The sequence below is a fragment of the Amaranthus tricolor genome, chromosome 11 (genome assembly GCF_026212465.1).
Source record: "Amaranthus tricolor cultivar Red isolate AtriRed21 chromosome 11, ASM2621246v1, whole genome shotgun sequence".
In the NCBI taxonomy this organism is placed as follows: Eukaryota; Viridiplantae; Streptophyta; class Magnoliopsida; order Caryophyllales; family Amaranthaceae; genus Amaranthus; species Amaranthus tricolor.
In genome coordinates, this window is record NC_080057.1 from 2,072,133 (window position 1) to 2,084,435 (window position 12,303).

The window sequence follows — 12,303 nt, forward strand, 5'->3', positions numbered from 1 at the left end:
AAATGCTAAGGGTTCCAAAAAAATATGATGTTCCATACAACAAGAAAAAACAACTTGAAGACAATGGAGACCTTGAAGGAGTAAAAGCACCTGGATGGGTTGTTAAGGATTATGTTTCCTTAGCATATTAAAAGGAGTACATGACTAATATGTTTGGAATGAATGCTTAAAAGGAACAAAACATATTGCTCTTTTACTACTAAGATGTAATAATGTCAGTTTAGCCCTCATTCATCATCAAAAACATATACAAATGCAAATGAATAAGCTTCCTATATACTGCTCAAAAACAGACACAAATTAATGGCAAAATTAATCAAATGCATTATATTTTAATCTTTTCTCATTTTAAAAGACTCATCATTGGAAATAATATAATATGCAAATGAGTGAGCTACCTAAAAACTATGGTATATTTGACAACATTCATTTAATGCATTACAATGTAATAATGTTTCCTTAATATAAAGACTCATCATTCAAACTGAAATAGTTAAAATAGAATCCAACACATTTTCATAAACTATTACCAACAAAATTGAAATACTCAAAAAACGAAATACTAACATTATCAACAACAACATTACCAACATTACCCAAAACTTTTATCAAAATCCTCAAAACACAAAATACTCAAAAATGAAATACTCAACAACAAATTTATCAACAATTAGCAACAATATTTTTACCAACAACAGTTTTACAAAGAGCCACAAAGATCAAATAGTTTAATCTTTCTGTTTTTGTAGTTTTAAACTGAGTAGGAGTGGATTGAAATTTTGGAGAGCCCTTAAAGGAAGATGGCTTTCTTTTCAAAACCCTTCTTGAAATTACCTTTAATCGATCTTATGGTGTGTCTTGAGCCGTCATTTGTTGGAAATACTTCACATGTGAGACAAGATCTCACGTCGATAGAATAGTGGGTTGTTGACTTGCATATATAGTGGGTGAGCTAATCTTCCTACTACCATATGGTTTTGGGAAACAATGAACCTCACCAAGTGTATGTGCAAGTCAACGCTCTTGGCTCGTGAATTTGTAGGCTTGAGCCCACGAGTGTTCCGTGTCCACACGAGTGGGCCGCGGTGAAAATCATGTGACGAATTGTCACACCCTAATTTAACACCATTGGAGCAGGGGCTCTTTTTTAACCTCTTTTTTTTCCATAAGTATAAGCATCATTTCTAACTCTTTCGAAAATTCATTTTCATCTTCAAGTGATATTAGTGCTTACAAAGTAGATTAATAACGTCATTATGAAATCTACAATTTTCTAAGTAAGAACATTGACATCATTTTCTAGGTGAGCTTCATGCTGAGTCAGCTCTCAACGATGCTAGGACCTTGAATTTGCTCTCCGAGGTGTCTATGACGTTGTCCACCACCCAATTCACCATTCGTACTTTTTGGCTCCACACGGCTTTATTTCTTGTGCTCCATATTGCATAGATGAGGTTGCAAAGAATGGCCTCAAATTGTTTTCTTTTGTAGCGCCCCATGGTTCCTCTTGAGTGTATCCTCCAACGTCTCTATTTTGTTGTTGATCTCATACGCTCCTTTAGATAAGCAACACATTCCTGGCTAAAGTGACATTGGAAGAAGATATGGTTCACTGTTTCACTCTCCAAATCGCAGATCGGGCAAGTGTCAGAATTGACAATTGCAGTAAGCTTTAAGCGATGTTTTGTTTTCAGTCATTTGTTGAAAGCTAACCATGCTATGAACCTGCTTCTAGGTATGGGGTGGATCCATTCGACTCTATTACCTCCTCCTCTGACGTCATTGTAGAGTTTTGTATTATTATTATTATTATTATTATTATTATTATTATTTGAATAATTAATAAAAATTATATATCATTAATCAATTAATTAATTAATTAATCAATATTTAAATTTAAATAATTAAGTAATAAATACTCTATTCGTTTCTTTTTGTTTGTCCACTTTAAGTTTTTCATTCTAGTATAGAGAAATTTAATTTAATTTTTGAATTATATATAGAAGATAAAATATATTCATGTGAGATCTTGTTAAATTCGTCTTGATGCAAAGTTTTTAAATATATAATTTTTACAATATTTTATAATGCGTACTTAAAAATATTAAGGCTCAAAGTTTGTTTTGAAAAGCGTGCAAAACGTAAAGTGGACAAACAAAAAGGAACTAAGGTATAATAATAATAATAATAATAATAATAATAATAATAATAATAATAATATTAGACATATTAGTTATATATATTTATTTATGATTTATTTATTTATTTGTTTATTTATTATTATTATTATTATTATTATTATTATTATTATTATTATTATTATTATTATTTTATTTATTGTTATTATTATACTCCATCGAATCTTGTATGTCCTTTCTATTTCGAATATGGAAAGTAACCAAAGAACTTAATATTGTTAAAGAGATACATTTATTTTTATTCATTGGAATGAATAAAATGATTAAGTGCTTTGAAATATGAAATCAAAAATTATGATGTTAAAGAGGTATTTGAAGGGCTATTCTATTAAATTATTTAATTAAATCAGAAAATTACAAATCATTATTAATTTTTTCAACCAATCAAAATCAAATATAAGGATTAAGGACTATTTTAAAAGACACAAAAAGACAGCCTTTAGATTAGATTTACATAAAAAATTTCAGCTATTAGATTATATAAATAGAATTAACAAAATTTTAACCCTTACATTACATAAATATAAATACCCAGTAGTTGAAGATGAGTACAACAATAATCTAATTTCAGCGTCAGTAAAACTTTTAACCCTTACACTACATAAATGTGTATATATATAAATATATACATATATATATATATATATATATATATATATATATATATATATATATATATATATATATATATATATATATATATATATATATATATACATATATATATATATATACATATATATATATATATATACATATATATATATATATACATATATATATATATATATATATACATATATATATATATATATATATATATATATACATATATATATATATATATATATATATATATATATACATATATATATATATATATACATATATATATATATATATACATATATATATATATACATATATATATATATATATATATATATATATATATATATATATATACATATATATATACATATATATATATATATATATACATATATATATATACATATACATACATATATATATATATATATATATATATATGTATATATATATATATATACATATACATACATATATATATATATATATACATATACATATATATATATATATATATATATATATATATATACATATATATATATATATATATATATATATATATATATATATATATACATATATATATATATATATATATATATATATATATATATATATATATATGTATATATATATACATACATATATATATATATATATATATATATATATATATATATATATATATATATATATATGTATATATACATATATATATAAATATATATATAAATATATATATATATATATATATATATATATATATATATATATATATATAAATATATATACATATACATACATATATATATATATATATATATATATGAAAAAGTTTGAATCTTAACCCTAGTTGAAAACTAAAATTTTTTTAGGCGTAGACACGACTTGTATTTGCTTTGGACCGGCCATTCCCACAATATTCAAATGAACCAAATGAGCCAATTACACATCATATCCATGTTCATACTTTACAATTTCAACATTTTAATCTCTTTCAATTTGATTTTGGTTAATTGTTTGAAGTTGTTGAGTACAATAGCTCTCTTTGAAAACTGATGCTGAAATCGGGTTATTCTTGTTCTCATGTTCAACTGTTGAGTATTTATACTTATGTAATATAAGGGCTATAATTTTGTTGTGTTTATGTATTCTAATAGCTGAAATTTAAATGTAATCTAAAGGCTGTAGTTTTTTTGTCTTCGCAAACAATCATTAATCTTTATATTTGATTTTTATTGGTTGAAAAAAGCCATTAACGATTTCTAATTGGGAATTGTAATTGTAATTTTTTGATTTAGTTTAAAGATTTAATAAAAAAAAAAACCCTTCGAACACTTTTTTAACATCATAATTTCTGATTAATATTTTAATGCACCGAATTTGAACAATTTTATTCTAATAATAGTAGTGAGATAAGTCTATATTATAAAGAGGACGTAGAGTTAAAATAATTTATGGCGAAAAATGCCTAATATATATGCTATATTTCTATTACTTCTTCTGTTCTATTATACTTTGTTACATTTCAATTTTTACACAATCCAATGCGTAACTTGATCATTTATATCTTAAACTACGTTTAACTAAAAATTATAAAAATTTGTGAATGTGAAAGTATGCAATTAGACGATTTAAACAAGATCTCACTTGACTATATTTCTTTCTTACACATTAACCGCAATACAAAAAAAAAAGATTAAAATATGAATATTGCTACTAAATTTAATGTAGCAAGTATTTCAGAATAGAAGAAGTATTTATTAGGACATGGTGGTTAACCTTCACTCAAAGGAAGCTCAAACCTAACCTATACAATCCTTTCGTTCCAAAATCATAAAATGTTAAAAAATACATGTAAATTATATTTGATTTGAAAGGAAGCGAGTGACGAATTAGATTGGTTGTTAAGCTTTATGATTTGATTTGGATTCATAGTTGTTAGTTGAAGAATGGATCATCCACCACCTTACACTTGACTACCTCACCTTGAAAAAACCATATAAAAAAGAGTTGCTCAAGTGATTAAACATGGAAATTATGTCAACATGACAACTAATTAACCACCAAATCAATCAAAGAAGACAAAAGGAAAAAGTACATCGTTGATATGGTCTCCTAAACAGATTAATTAAAAGTCAACTTTGACTTTTTATTTTATTATTTTGTTTTGGATTAATTTTACTTTTATATACTTTATAATGTTAACTAAACTTTGAATATATGCCTACGTATGTGCTTAAGTATAGCTTACATTAGCTTCTTAAGGAACAAATCTTTCTTCAAAAAGAAAACAAAAAAAAGAATAGACTTAGAGGTAAATTGACATGTATGTTAGTTGTCATGGTATCACTTATCTAATTTACTTATTTATTTAAATTATTAATGTCATATTACCTTAATACCTTTTGACCTTTCGTATTGACCTTGACTTTTAGTCAATGGGCTTTTTCTGAATTCTCCAAACTCCTTAGTTGGCCCATGAGCAAGTAACGCTCAAAATACCCTGACTTCCCCTGAGAAGTAACCTCGAGATTGACCCAACTTCCCTTTTGACAACTACCCTTCCTTCCTCATTCACTGGTACTCCTTCTTTTGATGACGACAACTGCCCCCTATCACCCATGACAACCAACCTCTTCTCAGAAATAACTTCCTTTTTCAGCACTATAAATAGAGACAACCATCAGAAAGGAAGGGATCATCGGATAATAGCCCTCTTAATATCCTTACTCATATTCCATTTCATCAGCCTACCAAAATACAAGCAATCTCAACCCCGATATCCTTGTTCCTGTATTCAATCTATAATTCTCTATTCAATAATCTAACATCTCCGTTCTAACTTGAGCGTCGGAGGGCTTTTCCGGTAAATCACCCCCGGACAAGGCTAACGTATTGTGTTTCAGGAATTCAAGTCGCTTCTTCCACGAATCGTCGCTCCTGATAACGCTTCCACTTACGGTATTTCAAGACTTTTCCAATTCCTCGTTTCATACCGAAACAGTTTGGCCCCATCTGTGGGGATGTGAATAAAAAGTCATGGCTTCTAAGAAGAATCCAACTCAAACCGCTACCGTGCACAGCACAAATGCAAACACTTCAGCGGGCCACGCTAACAACCAAGCCGTGACTCGCCGTGATCTGGACATGCTAGCACGAAACCTCACCGTCGCCTTCTCCGAACAACTCCGCGCCGTCATAAATAATACCCCTACTCAACAACGAGTGTTGGAGACATGGCAGACCAAATAAAAAATCTGCAAGAACGAATCAAACCCCATCAAGAGATACCAAAATCCCATGAATCTCAAGATGGGAACTCGAGGATGTCACACTCCAGTAAACGCAATAAGAAAAGGCGGGAGAGATCAAGGACCCACACAAGTCTCAACAGGACTAGCCCGCGAGATGACAATCTAAAACCGCCTCTCGAGACGCCCGTACCTACCTAGAAAGCAAGAAGCAAAGGGCGTCTGAAGGCGTTCAAATCGCTGGTGGATAAGAGGAGGGAAGAAAGGAAGAAGGCACAGCTCGCGGGATCTAGCTGTCCCATCAGTCCCGTCACTATGCCGCAGACTGAGGTCGGCAAGAGTAGCCTTCCCGAAGATCTCATACCAATAATCTCCCCGCTGGCTCCGGAGATACTGAATACTCCAAACCCCGAGAAAATAAAGATCCCAAACATGGCGGCCTTCGATGGAACATCCTGCCCAGAGGAACACCTAATGGCCTACAAGAACCTGATGCTGCTGTACACCACTAACCCATCATTGTGGTGCAAATTCTTCCCAACTACTCTTACTGGAGTAGCTTTGACGTGGTACACCTCCCTTCCAGGGGGAAGTATCCACAACTTTTCCTAGCTAGAAGGCAAATTCCTGGGTCACTTTGTAGCATCCAGAAGACAGGAAAAATCAAACTTCCACTTGCTCAGCATAACGCAATTGGAAAAGGAATCCATATCGTCATATTTAAAGAAGTTCCACGAGGCGGTGCTGGAAATAACTGATTTGGAAGAATCGATCACATTAAACGCCCTGATCAATGGAATGAAGGCTCAAAGGCTGAAGTTCCAGTTGGTCGAGAGTCAAGTGAAGACATACGCGGAGGCCATGAAGCAATGTCAAAGCTATGTCACGGCCTCCGATATATGTCAGGCACATGACCCCAAGAAACGAAGGTCAGAAAAGAAGGATCCAATATCCAATCATTCCTCAAGGAACAGAGAGGAACATTCATCAAGGAGGGATAGAAACTACTTGCCGCGTCGTCCAGAACCTTCGTCAGATTTGGGGCCTCCACGATCCAGACACGTATATGTCGCTGAAGGGGAGTCCAGGACGCGGAATTTACTAGATGGAGGTAACGATCCGATGTTCAACCGGAACAGGAAGGACATATTCTTCGCCGTCCGGGATGAGTTGCCAACTCTATCTCCTACTACCACCCCCTCTGATCGACGCAACTACAATCTGTGGAGTGATTACCACAAAGAACACGGCCACACTTTGGCCCAATGCCGCCAACTCAAAAGTATCCTACATCAACTGGCCGATGAGGGAAAACTGTCCAGCTTCATCAACCGGAAGGACTATGACGCTAGAAGAGAAGCGGAAAGGAGGCCGTGGAATCAAAGACGCAGATCCCCCAAGAGGGATGAGGCCAGGCGCGAAAGTTCCAACACACAAGGAACTATCAACATGATTTTTGGAGGATACACTGAAGAATATCCTACCATCCGCGCCGCAAGAGATAGCGTCCACACTCTGCTAAAAGGACCTCCAAAAGCCTCATCAAGCGGACCAACCATGAGGTTCGATGCCACTACCTCCCAAACAATGCAACAACCACATACTGACCCTCTGGTGGTCACCCCCAAAATTGGGCAAATGAAAGTCAACAGGGTACTGGTAGACACCGGAAGCACGGCTGATCATATAACGATGGAATGCCTGAGAAAAATAAAGTTCGAAGAAAAGCACTTACAACCCCTCGATAAACCCTTGATCGGGTTTGGGGGAAGTCAAGTCATTCCACTAGGAACGATCATTCTCCCCGTGCGGGTAAGGGAAAGAGAGGGAAGCAGAACCGTGCCTGTACGATTCACGGTGGTGGATCTCACATTCTCTACAACGCCATCATGGGGCTTCCACTCATCAAAAAGATCAAAGCCGCAATCTTTCCTCATTAACTCTTGCTACAATTTTGAGTGGGATGATGGACAAGTGGGTATCCTCAAAGGGGATCAGGTGACGGCACGCCAATGCCTTATCAACACCTTAAAGCGAGGAGCTTCCGTCACCCCCTCCAAAAGAGAGAGAGAAGAAGATTCCCCAACTGTCATGAGCGTGTATTTGGAGAACCCTAACACGCACGAAAGGCCTCACCCCGTAGAGCGATACGAGGAGGTAGACATGTTCGAAGGAAAACACGTCAAGATAGGGAAAGATCTTCCTGGCACGGTCAAGCAAGATATCATGGCCACCATCGCCGAGTTTCGCAACATCTTCGCTTTTTCCACGGAAGAAATGCCTAGCATCTCTACAAGTGTCATGTGCCACAAACTTGATATAAAACCAGGCTACAAACCCGTGAAACAAAAGCTGCGACATCAAGGGAAAGAGCGAATAGAGGCCGCCAAAGAAGAGGTGGAGAAATTGCTGAAAGCGGGGTTCATCAGAGAATTCAAATACTTCGATTGGCTCTCCAACGTTGTTCTCGTTAAGAAATCGAATGGGAAGTGGAGGATGTGCGTTGATTTTACAGACTTGAACAAGGCGTGCCCGAAAGACGATTATCCTCTCCCCAAGATAGATCAATTGGTGGATTCAACAACAGGCCACACCCTATTAAGCTTCATTGATGCTAATGCTGGCTACCATCAAATCCCATTAGCCACAGAAGACCAGCCACATACGGCATTCATTACAAATGCTGGAGTATACTGCTACAAAGTCATGCCCTTTGGGCTAAATAATGCCGGAGCGACTTATCAGAGAATGGTCAATAAGGTATTCTAATCTCAGATAGGCCGAAACTTGGAGGTATACGTGGACGACATGATTACAAAAAGCAAGCAAGCGTCTGAACATGCCATGAACCTCCGCGAAACATTCACAACCCTCCGGAGACACCAAATGCGACTTAATCCAGACAAATGTGTGTTTGGGGTCACTGGAGGAAAGTGTCTCGGCTTTCTGGTAGATGAGCGAGGCATTGAAGCAAATCCTGACAAGATTCGGGCCATTCAAGATATGAAGTCCCCCACATCCGTGAAAGAAGTCCAAAAGCTAACGGGATGTGTGGCCGCCTTAGGGAGATTTCTATCCAATTTCGCGGACAAATGTTCACCCTTCTTCAAAACAATCAAACAAAACAAGTTCGAATGGACAAGAGAAGCTGAAGAATCCTTCCGCTAGTTAAAAGAGCACCTGTCCTCTTTGCCGAAACTAGTTTCACCCATCAACGGGGAAAAGCTAGTCCTATAAGTCTCTATCTTCGAATACTCGTTGTCAGGAGTACTAGTCGCGGAAAGAGAAATGAAGCAACTCCCAATATACTATGTGAGCCATGCATTCCGAGGCTCAGAGGGAAACTATAGCGAAGTGGAGAAGGTCTTATTTGCAATCGTAATGGCGAGCAGGAAATTAAAACCGTACTTCCAATCCCACCAGATCATTGTCCGGACCAGCCAACCTTTAAAAAAGATTCTGGAAGGGAAAAACAAATCGAGCCGCATCACTGATTGGGCCAATCAACTTGTAGATTTCGGCATTGAATATGAGCCACGGAAAACAATCAAAGCCCAAGCCCTTGCTGACTTCATTGCCGAGAGCACTATCCCTCATCATCCTGAACCCAATCAAGAATGGAGGTTGTATGTAGATGGGTCCTCAACCCAATCAGCAAGTGGAGCCGGGCTTCTGATTGTATCTTCCGCCGGGGTCCGTATGGAAAGAGCGGTCAGATTCGAGTTCGCGACCTCCAACAATGAGGTAGAATACGAAGCATTACTCATGGGGCTCAAAATCTGCTATGAGGCAGGGGCTAAAGTATTATCCACTTTCTCCGACTCCCAACCAATAGTCGGACAAGTGAACGGGGAATTCGAAGCCAAGGATGATAGCATGAAGATGTACTTGCAACAAGTAAGAGAATTTGTCAAGAAATTCGACAAATTCACATTGATCCACATCCCAAGATCTCAAAATGCACAAGCCGATTCCCTGGAAAAACTTGCCAGCTTAGCCGAAACATCCACGGCTCGCGATATTATCTGGGAAGTACTTCCTAATCCCAGTATCAACCTCATGGTTAACACCATTGATAGATCGGAAACGTGGATGGAGCCATACATCAAATATTTACAAAATCAAGAGCTCCCCCAAGACGAGAATCACGCTAAAGCGCTTCAAAAGAAGGCCAGATGGTTCGAGCTCCACAAAGACACACTCTATAAAAAATCATATACCCATCCCCTTTTAAAGTGTGTTTCTCCTGAAGAAGGAAACTACATCCTTCGCGAAATAGACCAAGGCGAATGCGGAATACATCAGGGAGTACGAACTATCATTGGCAAAGTCCTCAGAAGCGGATGTTATTGGCCCTCGGTAAGAAGTGACGCGGAAGCACTGATCAAAGATGCCTCGAATGTCAGTACCATTCAAAGATAGGAAGCAAGCCCTCTAACTACTTGTCCACCATGCAAGCCGTCCTGCCTTTTGACAAGTGGGGTATAAATCTCCTCGCCCCTTTGCACCGGCAAAGGGACAACGCAAATTCATTATTGTGGCTATTGATTATTTCACCAAGTATGTGGAAGCAGAGGCCCTTAGCTCAATCACAGACAAGCAAGTCTGTCAATTCATATGACGAAATATCATCACGAGATACGGTATCCCTCGGGTGATCATCACCGACAATGGGAGACAATTTGTTAGTAAGAACACAATAGAATACTGCGACAGGTTCAACATTCAAATCCGATTCAGTTCAATATCTCGACCACAAACCAATGGCCAAGTCGAATCAGCAAACAAGGAGATCGTAAATGGCATCAAAAAGAAAATAGAGGGGGTCAAAGGTACTTGGGATGAAGAACTACCCGGCATCCTATGGGCAAGTAGAACAACCGTCAAAGAGGCAACAGGACATACCCCATTTTCCTTGGTATACGGATCCGAAGCTGTACTTCCAGTAGAGATAGGTATACCCTCCACAAGGGTCACCTACTACTCACACAGCGAGAATGAACAAGAAAAATGGGCAAACTTAGATCTACTTCCAGAAACACAGGGGAATACATTGTTAAGGTCCATGGCCCAAAAACAGAAGATGATTTGCAGCTTCAACCGACACGTCAAAACTAAACGCATTCAAGTTGGCGACTATGTCCTCCGCAAAGTTGAGGCCACAGGAAAAATTGTAGATAAAGGAAAACTAGGAGCCAACTGGGATGGCGCATTCAAAATTATCCGCGTCATCAAACCAGGGACATTTGAATTAGAAGACATGAAAGGGAAGAAACTACCCCGCCCATGGAATGGAGACCACTTAAAGAAATACTTCATTTAATGAGATTCGCAAGAGGCCAGTCTATAATCATTAGTTTCATTCCGCGGCATAGTCGCGTTATCATTTGCATTTTCTCAGTGTTCATCATTTTCAATATATCAGAAGTTTCATTTTCAGATTATCCAGCTCCAACATTCACAAGTATTCGGTTATATTCTACTTCCTCTATCATTATTGCAAATCTCATTAAAATAGTAATGTTCATAAGTCGGACCCCTTGAGAGGGGTCCCATAATCAAATTTAATTTAAGTCATCGCGAATCAGTGACATCCATAAGTCGAACCTCTAGAGAGGGGCCCAAAGATCGAAACTGTTCTAAGTAAAAATTCTCGCCCATCAGTAACATCGACAAGTCGAACCCCTAGACTAGCGTCCCAAAATCAAAAATTAATCTAAGTTAAAATCAATGCCTTCTATTAATCCAGCAGGTATTAGTGACATCCACAAGTCGGACCCCCTGGAGAGGGGTCTAAATATTGAAATTGTTCTAAGTCAATTTCCGCCGCATCACTCCCCATTTTTGGTCGAAGGAAACCGCGGCCTGTGAGTTTGAATCGGAAATACTCCAAACATTCATAGCAAAATATCTTGAAATCGGAGAGAATCATTGATCAAAAATATATACAGAAAGAATCAGAATAATTTGGCTCAAAAATATAATTCAACTCAAAATTACAAAGTTTGGTCAATAATGTCACAAGTTTTCATTACAACTTCAAAAATACTAAACATCATCCAGAAAGGTGTCAACATCTCCCTCAGGATCTTGAGGCGGTAATTGAGGGGACCCGGCCACTCCCTCGCCGAGGCTCGGAGTGAAGTATATAAATTCTTCAACATTAAATGGCTCCACTTCGATCTCGGATAATTCCTTAGATAAGCCCTGGAGGTTTTTGCCCTCGTCGATCAGTA

At 36.5% G+C, this 12,303-nt stretch overlaps 1 protein-coding gene across 1 annotated transcript; it reads left to right on the forward strand.

The window, feature by feature from the left end:
* The first annotated feature begins 8,875 nt into the window (after positions 1–8,875).
* Positions 8,876–10,489, forward strand: LOC130826440 (uncharacterized). Its single transcript, XM_057692030.1, has 2 exons — positions 8,876–9,230; positions 9,333–10,489. The coding sequence occupies exons 1-2, from the start codon at positions 8,876–8,878 to the stop codon at positions 10,487–10,489; spliced, it is 1,512 nt and encodes a 503-aa protein (XP_057548013.1).
* The last annotated feature ends 1,814 nt before the right edge of the window (positions 10,490–12,303 follow it).